General features: G+C 32.3%; 2 protein-coding genes across 2 annotated transcripts; one reads left to right on the top strand and one right to left on the bottom strand.

Moving 5' to 3' along the window:
• Positions 1-462: 462 nt before the first annotated feature.
• Positions 463-4,810, top strand: LOC145557778 (CDPK-related kinase 3-like; the record flags this gene model as incomplete). Its single annotated transcript, XM_081618956.1, has 5 exons — positions 463-547; positions 1,151-1,447; positions 1,553-1,665; positions 2,020-2,124; positions 4,579-4,810. Coding segments are annotated over 5 exons (702 nt in total), but the record flags the coding sequence as incomplete, so codon positions are not given.
• Positions 4,811-12,395: 7,585 nt separating this feature from the next.
• On the bottom strand, positions 12,396-13,031 carry LOC145557777 (uncharacterized). Its single transcript, XM_081618955.1, has one exon. The coding sequence runs from the start codon at positions 13,029-13,031 to the stop codon at positions 12,396-12,398; it is 636 nt and encodes a 211-aa protein (XP_081475081.1).
• Between the last annotated feature and the right edge of the window lie 5,895 nt (positions 13,032-18,926).

Raw genomic sequence — 18,926 nt, 5'->3', positions numbered from 1 at the left:
CTAGTTTGAGAGGTTGTGATCGTTTGAGACATGGGTCAAATGTTTTGAATCTTGTTAAGTTTTGGTTTGTTTGAGCTCCAAAAAAGCTGATGAGCACCATTTTGACTTTGTATATTTTGGATTCAATTTGATGAATTGATTTTTCTGTTAATTTCTGGGCTTTTAAATTTTGTTGGTGGTATGTTATTGCCAATTAACAATCGGTAAAAATTGAATACTTTTTTTGTCGTGAAATTCATGACCAAACACCATTTACAATCTTGTTCTAATTTGTTGCTCCCACTTCTCGAAACTTGTTGTTTAACGAGTCAGACATCAATAGGAGCAAAAACACCCAAAAACAAAGCAAGGTACTTCACCTCTGCACAACAACTAGTGCCACAAACCACAAGTTTTTTAAATTGTTCAAACTGCTGATCTTGTTTACGAGTATCAATAATCTTATCAATAAAGGTGAACTGACTACTGGTGGTTTTCTCCGTCGTTTTCTCAGGTGGTTTTCTCCGGTCTCCTTTGCAAGCTCTCTTCTCGAAACTCAAGAATCCAGGTATTTTTTTTTCTTTTTTCTTTTTTGAATTTGAATTTGAATTTGAGCTTGAGTTTTTGATTTTGTTTGTTATGAATTTGAGTGGATTTTTGGATAATTGATGTTGATTTTAGAAGTGGGGAGCCGAGTTGATACTGTGAAGTGGGAAAGTTGGAATTCTTAATTTTATATATTTGTTTGTGAATTATTATATAATAATGAATAAAGAAAGGGTTAATTTGTTTAAGGTTGTTGATTATTGAAATTATCAAGTTGATGAAATTTTCTGTTTATTATATAATATAGCTGGTGATGATTGTTGTGAGCTGTATTTGAGGATCACCTGGGTTTTATTGTGACGTTCCAATGATTTACTTTATATAGATACTTTTAGTTAATCCAATCAAACTTGTATAATTAAAATTGATGTCCATACAATGTACCAACCGGGGGATATCATTAGACCAAATTATTGAGAAATACTTGGTTGAATGAGGCAACATTATATAGCAATTTTCCAATCAAACTTGTAATTAAAACAATCAACCAATAATCTGTAACTAAAACAATTCTATTTAAATCAAACAAAATAGATTCATTAAGGTTTTTTTTTTTGGTGTGCAGATCAATGGCTTAATGATGTAGTTGGAAGTGCTTTTTATGTTGCACCTGAAGTGCTGCATGGATCATATAACACTGAAGCAGATATGTGGAGCATTGGTGTCATAACGTACATCTTGTTATGTGGAAGCAGACCTTTTTACGCAAAAACTGAATCAGCAACATTCCGTTTTGTGTTAAGGGCTAATCCTAATTTTGAAGATATACCTTGGCCCAATATATCTGCAGAGGGCAAAAATTTTGTCAAAAGGCTACTGAACAAGGATCCTAGAAAAAGGATGACGGCAGCACAAGCACTAGGCGAGTACTTTCTTTTGCTTGGGTTATGTTAATAATTTATGGCTTCCTTATATCTCATAAACCTAGTTACTTTCCTGACTTAACCACTGATGACATTACTTGCAGCTCATCCATGGTTAAGAGATGAAAATAGATCACCTCTTCCTTTAGATATACTCCCGATCAAGCTAGTTAGGTCATATGTGCGGGCCACCCCTCTCAAACGAGCAGCTCTAAAGGTGAGAATCTTTGTCTCTGATGTGCACACTTTTGTAGGTTTGCATGTCATAAGCTAAACTAAACTTTGTTCCACATCGGAAGAGAATCCTTAGATATATAATGACTAGCATTTGCTCTCATAAATCAAGAGTTTTCAGCAATGTGTCTATTAAATACTTCGAATCATTTGAGTGCTGAATTGCTACTACAGTATATCTCAACAAGATCAAGGATGTTGGTAGGTTGTAATAGACAATAATAGTAATGAATCTGCATGTATATGTGGAATGTTTTTTCTATGACATGCCTAATAATTACAGAGATTGATCCTTCCCTTAACACGTACTTCGTATTACTCTACCTAATAATTGCAGGCTCTTTCAAAAGCTCTGACAGATAATGAGCTCTTTTACCTCAAAGCACAGTTTAGGCTCCTAGAGCCAAAAGATGGGTGTGTCTCTCTTGAGAATTTTAAAGCGGTAAGTGCAACCCCCACCCTCAAATTTCCTACTGGTCTACTCATATAGATAAACATTCTAATTGAAAACCAAACAAGCTGATTAGTTGTTGCTTGCTTAATTGTTGTTAACCATGCATACAGAAAATTTTGCTTTTCATCAGAAGTTCTGTGCTGAACTACTGATTATATTAAATAATTCTTGTTCCAACCATTGTCATGTAAACATCTTTGAATACTTGGATCACCTTATGGCGTTTGATTTGTCTTTTTACTGGGGAGAGTTGAAGTACTTAGAAGAGCAAAGTAGCAAACTTTAGATTGACAAGTAAATCGACATCTGATTCAGAGCGAAAGCTGAAGCATGGCTAAAACAGGCTAAGAATGTACTTAGGCAGACTGTCTAGATTACTGGTTTAAGATAATCTCCAATCTAGTTGTTAGTCCTTTACTTATACAAAGGACCTACAGTTTGGTCCAGAAAAGTAGAATAGCTTCATTGGTCTGAAGAGATATCTTGTAGGAAGGATAATATCTCATTGGACACATCCTGTGGTTTTTCCAGTTGTATGTAATGGTGGCCATTGAGAATGGAAACTTGTAAATTAGGAATGAGGCTCTTGAAGATGGGACCTTCAATGTATTCCCTTATACCAAGATTTACAAAACCAATGTCTTTATTATGATGATTAATTTGTGTATTTTGGATTATAATGGATAGATGAATGAATGCTTTTGAATTGATATTAGTTATAAGGGATTAAGGGGTTTGGATTGAGTGATGATTGATTGTGTGTTGTTGGAAAATGTAGAAACATTGGAGTTCAAGTTTTTATTGAGGCCGAAAGATAGTAATAATCCGTGTATAATCGAGGAAGGTCCGAACAGGATACTATCTGGAGGTAGGTTGGAGGGAGATGCAAGGGCTGCATTGTTTAGGCTGAATGCTGATGCTGTTTTAGAGTATCGGGTTTGTATTAATGCTGATAGAGTTTTGCCTTTTGATCTTGCATCGAGTTGGAGAGCTTACCAGAAGAACATTCACTCTTCTGCTGTTCGTGGAATTCCTGATGTTAGCATTAATGCAAAGACAGGCATTGAGGTACAATGTAATTCAAGGTCTTTTGTGGTTAAGATTGTTGGGGCATGTAAAACTTGCCTGTGAATGTAATGATTTTTATTGCTTAATGTATGGAGCATATCAACTTAGGTTTGATTTTGTTAGATATATATAGTTGTTGGTTATTCTCTGTTGTAATGAAGACACTATATATCAAAATAAGTCACAACAGGTGGCATAAGTTTCCTAAATAACAGGTTACCTCCCAACCCAATATGTTTTGAGTCATTTTGGGAAGATATCCTATGTTCCCCTCTATCCCTAATCTGAATGTGGCTCACCATGTCGTAGTAGTGGTAAGTATCTGTCTTTGTGCAAATAATCAAGTCCAGCAATCATGTCATAAGCTCTTCTGAAATTTCAGTTCCGATCAGTTCTGAAATTTCAGTTCCGATCAGTTCTGAAATTTCAGTTCCAATCAGTTCTGAAATTCAGTTCCGATCAATTCCGATCAGTTCTGAAATTTCAGTTCCGATCAGTTCTGAAATTTCAAATCTGATCAGTTCTGAAATTTCAGTGATGATCACTTCTGAAATTTCAGTTTAGTATTATATTGTGTTAATTTGAACAAATACTTGAAAGATGGGAAAGGTAGAAGTCCCTTAGACAATTTTGAAGCGTTTTTGGCTCTATAAGCTCCCAAGAGTGAGATAATGGTCAATTTTCATTGATTTCAATTCATAAAAACCAAAATATAAGGTAATTAAGGATGTTTAGTATTAAATTGTGTTAATTTGAACCAATACATGAAAGATGGGAAAGGTAGAAGTCCCTTAGGCAATTTTGAAGCCTTTTTGGTTGTATACGCTCCTAGAAGTGAGTAAATGGTTACTTTTCATTGATTTCAATTCATAGAAACCAAAATATAAGGTAATTAAGGATGTTTGGTATTATATTGTGTTAATTTGAACAAATACTTGAAAGATGGGAAAGGTAGAAGGCCCTTAGGCAATTTTGAAGCGTTTTTGGCTGTATACGCTCCCAAGAGTGAGATTGTGGTCAATTTTCATTGATTTCAATTCATAGAAACCAAAAAATAAGATAATTAAGGATGTTATGTGTTACATTGTGTTAATTTGAACCAATACTTGAAAGATGGGAAAGATAGAAGTCCTTTAGCACAATTTTGAAGCCTTTTTGGCTTTATATGCTCCCAAAAGTGAGTAAATGTTAACTTTTTATTGATTTCAACTCATAGAAATCAAAATATAAGTCAATTAAGGATGTTATGTGTTTTGTTTCTATATTATGAGTTTTATTTCTATAATTTGGTTCATCACATTTATTCTAATGATTGTTTTTATTATGGATTGTTTTTATTTTGTAACCTCTTTCATATGTTTTTTTTTTCAATAGGATTTTTGTCCAAGGACCGCCCCATATGATGTTGACGAGTTGAATGTGGTTCGAGAACAATGGGCGCAATACTTTAGAAGTAAATATTTATTGAATGCATAACTATTAGCTTAGGTAGAACAACGTAATATTTTTAGTGTTGTTGTATATGTTGGATAAATTTATACAAGTTTTTATTTGTAATGTGTTACTACTTCAGTTTTTATATTACATCGTATTAATTTTTACGAAAGATTGTTCGGTATAATTGCTTATTTACAGGAACAGGTATATTATAACAGGTTTTAATTAATATATATTAATTATATATAAATACATGCTATCGAAATTAAATAAAATGAAAATTTAATTTAATAATTATTTGTAACGGGCAGCAAAAATGTCAGTTACAATTAACCCGTTATTCGTAACGGGCACTTTTGTTGCCCGTTACAAATAAGTGTTAAATTATATACAATAAAACTCTATTCGTAACGGACATTTAAGATGTCAGTTACGAATAATCACTTATTCGTAACGGGCGTTTTAGGTGCCCGTTACGAATAAGGACTTATTTTAATACAAAAAAAAATTTATTCGTAACTGACATTTGAGATGTCCGTTACGAATAACCCCTTATTCGTAACTAACATTTAAAATGTCCGTTACAAATAATTGGTTATTCGTAACGGACATCTGAAATGTCAGTTACGAATAATGGGTTATTTGTAACGGACATCTGAAATGTCAGTTACGAATAATGGGTTATTCGTAACGGACATCTGAAATGTTAGTTACGAATAATGAGTTATTCGTAACGGACATTTAAAATGTCCGTTACGAATAACTCATTATTCGTAACGGACAGTGCCCGTTACGAATAACAATGGCCATCCGTAACGGACGCTGCCTGTTACGGATGGCCCCTTTTTGCCCGTTACGGATGAGGATTTTTCCACTAGTGTACCATGGGGTACCCACGAATATCATTACGGATAGAGATTCAAGATTTTTGTCTAACTTTTGGCAAAGTTTGCAAAAGGCGATGGGAACTAAGTTGTTAATGAGCACAGCATTTCATCCTGCGACAGATGGTCAGACAAAAAGAACAATTCAGACATTGGAGGACATGTTAAGAGCTTGTGTGATGGAGTATCAAGGGTCTTGGGAAGACCACTTGGATTTGATAGAGTTCTCTTACAACAACAGTTACCATGCAAGCATTGGGATGGCACTGTTTGAAGCTTTGTATGGTCGAAAGTGTAGAAGCCCAGTATGTTGGAATGATATAAGTTAAACTATGATACTTGGACCAGAAATGATTGAGGATATGGTGAAGCAGGTCAAGTTGATCCAAGAAAAGATTAAAGCAGCCCAAGATCGACAGAAAAGTTATGCTGATTTGAAAAGGAGGGAAGAGGAATATGAAGTAGGAGAGAAGGTTTTGTTAAAGATTTCACCCATGAAAGGTGTGATGAGGTTCGGGAAGAAAGGAAAATTAAGCCCAAAGTACATAGGGCCTTATGAAATCATTCAGAAAGTGGGAAAAGTGGCTTATAAGTTGGATTTGCCTAACAAGCTTGAAAGGGTTCACAATGTCTTCCATGTGAGCCAAATTCGAAAGTATATTCCCGATGTGACACATGTGTTACAACCAGAAACCATTGAGATGGATGAGAATTTGACTTATGAGGAAAGACCAGTAAATATTCTTGACTCTAAGATCAGGAGCACAAGGAACAAGGATGTGAGCATTGTGAAAGTATTGTGGTCAAATCAGAAAACTGAAGAGGCCACATGGGAACCTGAGGCTGATATGAGGAAACGTTACCCAGAACTGTTTGCCTAAGGTTAGTGGTCAAGTTACGGGGGCGTAACTCCTTTAAGGGGGGTAGAGGGCGATAGAGTTTCACGCGTCTACTTTTCGAGTCATTTTTGAGTGATTTAGAATCTTATTTAAGTTTAGTTGGAGTCTTGAGTCAAGTTAGGATGTGCATGAACCAATAATTTCAAAATGATTTTCGTTTCTTTTGGCTAAGTTTCGGGTCGAAACTTATTTAAAGGGGGGTAGAATGTAATACCCCGTATTTTCATACGTATTTTCCTAATTAATTATTATTTTCTAAAAAGGGTATTTTAGTAATTCAATTTACTATTTAAATCTTGGAGCCAAAATGATATTTGAATTTTGGCGCCAAAAGTATTTTGAAAACTAATCATTATTTTGGATAAGATTTATTATCCATTTATCCTATTTTAAAAATCGGATTATATATATATATATTGGATATTTTAATTAAGGCAAAAGCTATATTTTATTATTATTTTAATAGGTCCGAAAATCCCAATTAATTAGCTAATAATTTCGGATTTTCCTATGTCTGATTTTTATTTAGTTAAATTATTTGGTGAATATTTGGTATTTCATTATTTAATTATTTATTACAATAAATATTATTTACACAATTATTTTTAATTCCTTAAAACTAGCAAAATATATTCCTAAATACTAAATAGGAAGGCCGAAAATATGATCTTAGGAAAGCTCAATAATTTCGGCCATCCCATAAAGATTTTGGGAAAATATTTTGGTAATTTGTATTTTTAATTATCTCCCTTAAATCTCCTATTTTCCATAATTCTAATTCTCCATCTTTTTGATATCCAATTATTATATTTTCTTGCCATTCATTCTTCTTAATTATTCCCCAAGCAATTCCAATTTCCTTAACATTTTTCATGACATACATACCTTCCATATTCAATTATATACAATCCCTTCAAATATCAAAACTTTCCTTAAATCTTTGCTCACTTCTCCAAGTAATCTCTTAAACCCTAATTACCATAATTCTTCCTAAATTTTCCTACCATAATTCATGCTCATACTAGCCTATAAATACCCCTTCATACCTCTCACATTCTTCACACCAATTCTCTTCTTTTCTTCTCCTTAATTTTACACAAATCATCCCGTTCATCTTTGAAGCCAATTTTCGGGAACTTCTGGTCAGTTTTTGGGGTAGTAACGTTTCACAGAAAGTTGTTCCTCTCGAAAAATCCTTGAGGTTAGGCTCAAGAATCACCCAATTAGGAGCTATATCGAAGGAATTATATCCTCTGAAAGTTCTGCCTTTTATTTCCTACGCAAATCCAATTCTTTTCTTCTCCTTTTCTTTTATTCAATTATTATTATTATGGGAGATTAATATAAAATTATTATGAGTAGTTTTAAAATCAGATTTTAATAATGTTCATGTTGAATTAATTTAAGAGGTTCATGTACATTTAGTTGGGAGGGTTTAATTTAATTATTTGTGATTATTTGTTAACCTTATTTTGATTAAGGTTATATTTACTTGTAGGGTGTTTTTGATCAAGCTACTTGAGAATTCTTTTGAAGTGTTGTTGGCTAAGTGAAGATCAAGGTACGTTAGGTGGCTAGATACCTTGAAAGTGATCGATTTGAATAACATGTTTGAATGATTTTATGATGAATTGAATTAAATTGAATTGAATTATGGTTTATGAATTAAAAGTATGTTTAAAGGATTGGTTTTAATAATTGAATTGGAGTATTGATTTTTATAACATGTTATGATTAATTAATTTATTATTCATGTTTAAAAAGGATTGATTTTGAAAACAAGTTGGGTTTATGGAAAAGGAGTTTGGATTGTTTTTATTAAAGGTTGAATAATTGGATTTAAAAGAGGATTTATTGAATCATGGATTTATTATTATTTATGCTTTATAAGCATGTTGGTAATCCCACTATGCGGATTTGGTTTATTGATAAGGGCTTGGACTTTGCATGACCGGGTCTTTCCTCAAGAATAGCCTTGTAACATAAGGAGACTAGCTTGGGGGGTGTGCACACTTGGGAGAGGAATTGGTTTTAATATGAGGAATTGGTTTTAAAATAATTGGATTTGGTTTTATTGATTATTGATATTGGAATTATTGAGAATTGGTTTTAAACCATGAGTTTGGAATTATTAGATTATTTATTGGAAATTGGTTTCAAAGCATGTTTGCGAATAAATTGAGTTTAATTATCTTGCACTTATCGTACTTAGCATATTTTGCTAACCCGTACTTCTTATTTGTTTTGGTTCGCCCTGTTTACCGTAATGGTAAGCAGTGTTGCTTATTTTCAGGTTGGAGTCAATAAATGATGCATTGTAGTCCCGGGATTGGTTTTCACTAAATTAGGAATTTGGTCTTGTATCTATTTTGAGTACTCATAACAGTGGTTACTATTATGGTTATTATTAATAAAGAAGAGTAGTGAATTTTCCGCTGCAAAGTATTGTTATTTTTAGTAAGTTGAGTAGCCTTGCGTAATTTGCGTAATCACGCGGCGGTAATACGCCTAAGTCTATCTCTACGGTATAATTACATGTATTATACTAGTATTTCCGTAGAGGGAGATTTGGGGGTGTTACATTAATAAAGGAAACTATGTTAAAATTAGGGTCACTATGTCAACAATACGTCAGTTGATGAGCATGTATGGACTTTGGTCCACAATTATATTATTGTGAATCAGATCCCACACAAGTATATTCTCACTTATACTACTTTAATTTTATTATTATTATTTCTCTCTCCTCCAAATAATTAAATATATCTATACTAACTATACTTTATAAAATTCATCCTATGATATTTATCATATAAATTTTGCATATCTTTATTCAAAGCTTACTATTGAAATTATTACGAAATACTATTTAATAATATTTCTTCCATTTCTGTATAATTGCAACACTTCTCTAAAATGGAAATGTCAAAATAGTTGCAACGCATTAGCTCAAGCCCCACTTGATTATAATCATACTAAAAACCTCTTAACCCCATTATAAGTGTATTATATCATGTGAGATCCACTTTTCTTAAATACCGTGATAAAGTGTTGCATATATAAAGAAATTAAACAGAGGAAAGGTCACATGATCTTAATTGTTATCTTATCTAATCTATTTTTTCTTATCAGCTTGAAATAAGTAAAAATAAGATGAATTATATTAAACATGACCTTACTACGACCTTACTAAGAAACCAGGTGTATAAAACATGACAATACTATTAAAGGTCACAAGTTTTAATAATAAAGGTTACTATGTTAAAGTTAAAATTAGGGTCATTATGTTTAACAATATGTTAATTGTGCAGGTATAGACTTTGGTCCACAATAATTACAATTATATATCATTCCAAAAATTTCATATCGATCTTTTATGTTAAAAAAATAATATTAATGTAAAGATATCTTTTCCTCCCAAAATCAATATAATATTTTACAACTACAAATAGAAAACAACGTGTGTTTTGTGCGGTTGGCTAATACACACCAAAACACCGATCAAATAACCCCTGATCGAGCAACCCATGACTGAGTAACCCCTGACCGACCAAGTAGTCCCTAATCAAGTAATTCCGACTACATGGTGTGGCCAGCTACATATAAAACTTTGTGTTATTAATCTGAGCAATTTTTGCACACAAATAAAGAAGATTTTGAACACAATAACCGAGACAATAATTACAATGTAAAGTAAAATCCATTGGACAACTCTGAGTTATTATAGAATTTATGGTGTGTTTGGCTCACCTTTATTAATTAAATAAGTTTTAGGTCTATTTAGTTTAAATAAATTCCGATAGGATTTTATCAAATTTAATAAGTTTAATAACTTTTAATAAATGATAGTCGAGTCAAAGAAGGTTTAATAAAGTTCCATTAAAGTTTCAGTCATGTCTAAAAAGTTCCATTCAAGTCTAATATGATTATATATAAATGATATTTGTATCATTAATTAGTAGTTTATTTTATGATTACAATATTGTTTTTTATTATTAGAAAATTTTATTAAAAAAACCTATTATTGCAACTTTTTTGTCAGAAAAACCTTAAAAATATATTTTTTGAGTTAAAACCTAATTGTAAATTTTTTTAGACGAAGACAACCAAGAAGTGCTAATTCACTCAATTACCCTCTAATTTCCCATATATTTTCTACCTTTAACTTAATTAAATATTTAACAATTAAATTAATTTATAAATATAAAAAACCACCATCACCTCCACTAGCCAATTACCCCCTCTCCACGAGCATCCCCTCTCCACGAGCATCTCTTCTCCCCGAGTCACCGCTCCAAACCCCCCACCCATAACCCATCTCCACCATCGACTGACCCCCTCCCTCTCCTGGCCTCCTCACACCCCATTACAACTTGTGGGGCGTGTGCTATTTGGAGATCTGCAAATCTACTTTTCCTCCTCACTCTCCTTTAGAAACTTCATAAAGATCAATTTAATAATAACATTTTATCCTTTTCAATACAAATTGCCTTAAATTATCCATTTAGATAAAAATTCTATACAATTATCACAAAACATTTAATAGCTTATGCACCTCATATAAATATATTTCTTAATAATACCAAATATCATACAATTATACCAACATTAATCAAATTGATTCTACAAAAATTCATGTGACACTAACATAATTGCAACATGTTTTATAAAAAACATTTTGCTAAGCCAAAATACATTAATCTAGATTTGACCAACCATTATAAATCAATACTCTAATAATCCTTATCTTCAACTACGGTGTATTTAATCACTAATTTACAATTATCACCACCAAACTTTAAGTATAATCAATTACAATTTATTGGAAAATCTAGTTCTTCAACTGCATCAAACTTTATCATATTTGACTTACAACCATTTAAACTAAGGTAGTTATGGTTTAATTAGCAATTTTCAAGTTAGTAATTTGTATTTTGTTTTTAAATTACCTCAAATTTAGATTACTTATGACAACAAGAAGATGAATGTTGCTTGGCTCCTATTCTAACAGCTTTGAGAATATCTTCAACTTCAATAGCCATTAATGGTTGCTTAAAATTTAACAAACTAAATTGAAAATTGAAGTTGAGATTAAACTTTTGTCAAATTTCAACACCAAAAAATTTCACCAAATTTGAGCGCTAAATTTCCCTCTTTTTTCTACAATAATTGCGGATTTCATTAAAATTTTACCGCTCTTAACTCCCGCTCTTATATTTTTTATGAAGGAAGAGTTGTCAAAAAGATAGTGGATGTCTATGTAGGCTTAGTCTATGTGTATCATCTCCCAATATGAAGGATATCTAGAACCAAATTACCACCGTTATACAATGAGGATAATTATTGGACCATAATCAACAAGCATATCATATCAATGTACTTGTATAATGAGATAAAATCCTTGACAACACATTTCTAACATAACAAGTGAGTTGTATATATGTACTTCCTCCAAAATTTAAAATGTAACGAGTATTAATCCTTTATAATGGTTTGACAACACACTTATGAAAAGTAATGATTTTTTACTAAAAAATAAAAGTTTGTGACCAATCTATTCTAAAAATGGAAATTAGTGTTGGTATCTTTATATGTCTCCCTTTCGTCATTCTCTTTGGGTGGTAGACTGGTTTCTAATGGACTAAAAAGTTCAAATTGGTTTACTTTTTTACTCAAGTATCTTATTTACAACAACTTTTTTTTTTAACACAAAAGGGAACCCCATATATTATATTATATCTTAGAGTTACTGAAGGCAAAAGCCCTCAGAGCAAAAGAGAACCACTCAGAGTACTTATGCAAGTACATAAAGTGATTAAGTTTTGAGTTACAAGCATATAAGCCATAGTATAAAATTAGGCTAAGAGAATTAGAGCTAATACACTGCAGCAGCTGACTAGTAGTAAGTAAGATCTTCAGAAGACTAAGGTTAGCAAAAGGAACTACTGACTTGAAGACAAAAGACAGGAAGCTAGGGAACCATATCAAGTATTTCAGTAGCATAGAGGTCGAAGCAGTCAGCTTGAGGGTATGTAAAGGGAACACATTCTCCAGCCTTGAACTTAGTCCTTCCCATATAAGCAAGCTTATCAGCAACCAAATTAACAGATCTACTAGTATGGAAAATCTGAACAGTGCAATCCCTTTCCAAAAGGGAAGCAACATCTCGAATTAAATTGCCTAAATCACCATCCTCAAAAGACTTTGGATCCTTGAGCATCTTAGTTAGTGCATCAGCATCTGTCTCAAGTTCAAGAAATTTGATGTTTTTGCTCCAAGCTCTCAAAAGCCCCTCCCTGATAGTCATGAGTTCAGCTGAGGCAGCAGTCATTGCATTAAATTTCATTGCATAGCTAGAGACCCAAATCCCCTTCTCACACATGATAACACCCCCACCTCCAGCATTGTCAACATTGATCCATGAACCATCAGTGTTCAATTTGTGGTATCCCTTCTGAGGTGGAGCCCACATTCTTGAAGAATTGTTGGAAGAACAGGAAGGCCTATCTATGGTGCCCTGAGTTAAAGTCAAAGAGAAGTGATAATAAAAAAGGAACTTGTTAAATGTAGATTGGATAAGAAGCATTTTCTTCTCAAAAACTGCCATATTTCTAGCAGACCAAATATGCCAAATACCAGCTGTAAAAATAATCCTCCAAGTGGAAACATTTGCAAGGTTAAAAGATAACTAATCTGAGAGGTTGCTATTGTAGAGCTTCTGTAGATCAATTTTTAAATAAGCAAATTATTTGAAAATAAGAGACCAAAAGGCACAAGAGTTGGGACAGTCTCTGAAGACATGAATAGTGTCTTCTAAGTGATATTCACACCTCATACACATGGGATCAAAAAAAGGGATTTTCTTTCTGAGAATAGAACCCACAGGCAGAATTTCTCTAACAAGATTCCAGAGGAGCATCTTGTATTTATAAGGAACTCTGATTTTCCACATATTTTTCCAAGAAAAGGAAGAAAGGAAAGTAGAATTTAGATTGTTAGGAGGGAGAGTAGAATTTATAGGCTGATTTAATGGAAAAGGATCCTAATTTATCTAAAGTCCATTTTAATCTATCATTAACCTGAACAAGTTTGGGCAGAGGATAAGCAAGGATTAAAGAGCATTAATATGAAGGTAATATGTGTAAGACACCATTTAAATACCAGTCATTATTTCTAATAATATTAGAGACCCGCCAGTGCCCTTTTGAATCAGGAATAGAAACATTAGGAATTAGGTAAATAGGACAGTCACCTATCCAATGGTGATACCAAAGGGAGGTATCTTCCCCATCACCTATGTTGATAATTAACCTTTTCTTTAAAATATCTCTTCTAGCCATAATGTCTTTCCAGGTTATAGAGTCAGAAGGTTTAACAATATAATCTAGCAAGTTAGAATATTTTAAGTATTTATTAACAAGAATTTTTACCCATAATTTATGACCCTGAGTTAAAATCTTCCATCCTAATTTAGCCATAAACAAAAGGTTCCATCTACTAAGGTCTCTAATTCCTAAACCTCCCTTGGCCATCGGATCACAGACTACCTTCCAATTGGTTCTAGGAATGAATCTAGTCCTATTAACCCTGTTCCAAAGGAATTGTTTACAATGTTTTTGAAGATCAGAAAGGACAGCCTTAGGGAGAACATTGGTTTGCATACAATAAACAGGATAAGAATTCAAAACCGATTTAATAAGAGTTGATCTTCCAGCCATATTTAAAATTTTAGCTTGCCAACCTTTAATCTTAGAACAAGTCTTATCTAAAAGGGGTAAATAATAAAGAAGATTCAATCTTTTATTGGATATCATAATTGTAATACCCCGTATTTTTATGTATTTTTATAAAGTATTTAAGTATTAATAAAATGTATTGTTAAGGGCTCAAGTATTTTAATTAAATATTTTAAAGGGTTAAAATATTTTAAATATAAGGTTTTATAAAAGTAAAATATATTTTGGGCCAAACTTTTATTAATTATTGGGCAATGTAAATTATTCCTACATACTCTTATTGGAATGGAATAACCCATTCCAAAACTCATAACTTAAGCCCTATCCCATAACTCAAGCCCACATTTTTATAAGCTCAAATTTAACCCTACACTCTCTACTCTATAAATACCCCATGAATCCCCAAAAAAATTTCCCACACAAAAAGGTTAGTCTTATTTTCTTTCTCCTTTGTTTTATTAATTTGTGTAATTATAATTATTGATTTATGGGTTTTGATTTTATTGTTTGAAATTAATTTAATTAGCATCAAATTGTATTTTGATGATTAAACTTTATAATTTCAGATTTTATAAATGTCATAATTTTGAGATTTTGTAAATTTTATAACCTAGGGTTTTTAATTATTGAAAATCATGATTTTAGGGTTTTTACGAACAATTGATTGAGGGCTTTTATAGTAATGATGTTTTGAAATTTTGGTGATTATAACTACTGATTAGTTTAACTTAATTCCAGATTATTTTGAACACGTAAATTCGTGTTTTAATTATTAGATTTCCATTCGTTAATATTAATCTCGTTTTAATCCCGATCAGGTTCTAAACTCCTCCAATTTTGATAAAAAAAAATAGTGTTTTTCATGTGGAAACAACGTTCTAAGAAAGACTTACCACCTTTGGTAGTGAGTACTACCCTCTCGTGGCCAAATTCAGCCTTTAAATATGATTTTCGGGCAGTTTTTGATTTTTAACGAAGTTTTTTTTTTATACTTTAAATTTTATCCTTGAGTTTAAAAGGGGTAAGAGATAATTTAATGTTCCTATGGATAATTTAAGTATAAAGATGTATTTTGATGAAGTTTTAAAGGGTTTTTGATGAGTTTAAAATGCTGGAATTTTATTTAAACTAGTATAATTGTGATTTTAATAAAAGGGTGTGATTACCCATTAAAAATGAGTTTAATTAGGGGTTTTTAAATAATTTTCAGATTATTTTAAGTTATTTAAAGTGAGTTTAAGTTGCTGGAAATTGTGTATATAATATAGTATTATTGTCCCTTTATGTAGGAGACTTGGTTCGAGAATTGTTGTAGATTACTTGGTTATTTTAATAGCTTATTTGAGGTACGTTCGCGTACTTAGCATATTTTGATGATGTAGAATCATGCTAGGCTTGATTTCAATCAATTACAAGTAGTATCATGCTAAGGCTTATCTATGAAATTGTGAAGTATTGGTGTTGGTGATTGGATTGTGAAGCATGAATTATTCGTGATGGTTTATGGATTGGAAAATTATATTTTTGGCATGATTATATGGACTATACTTTTATTTATGGCATGATAGAATGCATGGTTAATTAAACTATATGTTTAATTTGGCTTGGAATATTAAAAAGGAATTTTATTATGGTTTATATAACTTTTATTGATGCTTTAAGCATGAGGAAGGAGCTATATAAGTGTCCATGTACACGAGGAATAAATTGTATGTTGGTGTCTTTGTGCACTTAAGGTGTTTTTAACACCGAGGGATAGGATTTTTGGCGCTTTATGCGTTTAAGGTGTCTTTGACACTGAGGTAGAATTAAAAGGGGTTCAACATTAAATAATATGTGGTCACAAATTATTCAAGAATTAAATTGGTATGTTTGATTGATTGAATAATTATTGTTGATTGATTTATTATGCTTTGAGAGTCATCACCAAGTCCAATAACATGTAAATAACGTAAAGTGAAAGAGATTACGCACCAAAACTCTTGGAACATATATAGCTTGAGTATGAACAATGCGGGGGAGTTATGGGGTTTTATATTTAACCATAACTTCTAATGGAGTACAGGACGATGTACATTCCTTTTTATTTATTATTATGCGCAGGAATTCCGCCACCTTTGAGTGGTTTTGTCGCTGGCACAGTTAGCTCCCGTGTCAGTTAACCTCAATTTATTTGGGGGAGGTATAGTTGGAAAGCCGTTCGATGCGTAATCAACGCTAAATGAATTATTTAGTGTCTAATTAATGTGTCTTGTTGAATGTTGTGTGTGCTTGTGAACAAGTGCATTGAGGTAAGTGTGTGTTGATAGGTGAAAGCATGTTAGTGTGTTTATTTACGCTTATGTACTCAGCTTTGCTGATTGTGTGTGTTTGTGTGTTTTGGCCATGTTTTTATCTTGGCCCTATGATGACCCATTTTTAATGGAGAGTAGTAGAAGCAAGTAGAGATAAGCTTTTCAGATATTGAAGCATATTCATGACGGGGCATGAGTGAAGAGCGAATCATGCTAGTTTATATTAGTTTACGATGTGTGTAGGGAATAATTTCAAGTCGTTAATCCCACTAGCTTGAACCCCACTGTGATCATACACTAAAATACAGTGGCGTCCAAAAGGGAAGAAGATAAAGCAAAAGAATCGCCAACGAGTTTTTAAGGAACTTGTAAACCGTTCACGAGGTGAAGGTTACACCCCTTAACGATCCAAGAGATCGTCAACTCCATAAGGTCTAGAACCAAATAAGGGTTCGGGGATGAAGGTACAAATCCAACCTAAAAGAGATTGAACCTGCCCTAATAATAGGCCTCTACTTTATTCTGATCGTATTCATGTGCGCTTTTTAATTAACATGCAATCAATAGGATTAACCCTAAACCTATTTAATCTATGTTGGTTGAATATTAATGCACAAACAAACTATTATTGGCGATCACTTGAATTATAATCAAATTAAACCTAACAAGATTATTAATGTCTTATTAAGCGTGATTGCAAGTACCAATTCCCTTTAAACATGCAATAAAGGTGTGATCAAGCAATAACAAATAAATATATCAAGCAACATAATAAATTATCAATATCATGAATAATAATTATAATAAATAATCATCATCAAAATAATAATAATAATAATATTCATAATCATCATAAATTATAACAATTATAATCATAATCATGTTCATGTTAATATTAAAGCATAATAAAAATAGCAAGATCCTAGGCATGATACTAACAAGATTAATAACAAACCCTAGCATGTCACTAAGCAATAAAAATCAAATCTTTAACCATAACATGATACTAACAATCATAAATATTAGGAAGAATATAGGAAGCATCATAGGAATCATAATAAGCATATTTAATATTAAAATTACCCTAAACATGATACTAGGAATATCATAATAACAATATAAACATGATTTCTACATCATAACATCAATAAAAATCAATAAAGTACTTACTTTGATGCCTCGTACCTCTTTCTAATAACAAAATACACACGTTAGTAACTTCAAGGAAAATAATAATCAAACAATCAAATTAAATAATTGAAAGAGAGATTTGGGACCAAACCCTCAGAAATTAAACCTTTCACATCTAGAGCGAAGGCAACTTCGAATATGGCTAGGTGTTTCTAGATCTTGCGAATGCGGAATTTTGTATTTGAGAAAAGGCTAGTTTAGAAAAAGAGAAAGAGATGAAAGATGAAAGAGAGATGAATGATTTAGAGAATGCTAAAGAATTAATGATTGTTGATGATAACTTGCGAATGAGGAGAATTGGTGAATCTTGATGAAAATTGGTGAATAAAAACGGAGTTTTTAATACGATATTTATAGAGAAAATCAGCCAAAAAAGATAAATTAACAAAAAAGAGTCTGACGCTCAGGAAACAGAGATGGCGCCAACCCTGGCTAGCTGGCGCCAGGCACCAGCACTAGCGCCAGGCCTGGTTTCAGGCGCCAAGGCCTAGGGTTGGACGCCAAGCTTTATTTTAACGCGTTTTCGAAAATCCGATAATTTTACCGTACTGGAGGATAAAATAATATAATTTCTTCGAAAATGCTATTTGATTTTGATTAAAACTCTAAAAAGTCAACAAAGTCAACTTATCAATGCTAATTGAATTAGGAATGAAAAGAACCTTCTAGAAGAATCTAGAAGACTAAAACCATTCCTAATTGCATTAGGAATGATAAATCATATTAGGCCCTCCCCAAGATCATTGGGCCGTATATAAAGCTCAAATCGGGCCCAGTTTGGTAAATTAGCCATAACTTCCTCAATATTCATCGAAATTGGGCTTATAATATATCTTTGGAAAGCTCTTGTCAAGCCCCATCCAACTACCCCACTATTGGACCCATATCATGGACCAACCAAACTGGATTGGCTGTTTTCTTAAAATAAAGTTTTCAAAAACAGAGAGAAGAGAAAGGAAATAAAAACTTTCCGCAACACTAGACTTTCCACACTTTCGTTTCATTCGATTATGATTCGACGTGAAAGGTACTCATCACTGGGTTTGGTTTTGGGGAGACACAAATGGGTGTCTACAATGTGTTTTATGCATTGAATATTTATGGTGTTATTTTATATGTGGACTAATGCAAGGATTTGGATTTGGTTTGGTTTGAATAAGGGCCTTTAATGGTTCCAAGTTGTAGTTTGATTTTAATTGACTTCGTTTGTTTTGGTTTTAAACTTTACTTTCGTTTGTTGACTTTTAAGTTGACTTATTTTGAATGGTTTTGATTTTAAGT

The sequence above is a fragment of the Chenopodium album genome, chromosome 9 (assembly GCF_948465745.1).
Source record: "Chenopodium album chromosome 9, dcCheAlbu1.1, whole genome shotgun sequence".
NCBI classification, from domain to species: domain Eukaryota; kingdom Viridiplantae; phylum Streptophyta; class Magnoliopsida; order Caryophyllales; family Amaranthaceae; genus Chenopodium; species Chenopodium album.
This window is presented reverse-complemented; position numbering and strand designations above follow the sequence as displayed.

What these genes read in the sequence shown, in the direction of transcription:
- LOC145557777 (XM_081618955.1), bottom strand. Translation starts at nt 13,031, where the DNA reads ATGGCAGTTTTTGAGAAGAAAATGCTTCTTATCCAATCTACATTTAAC.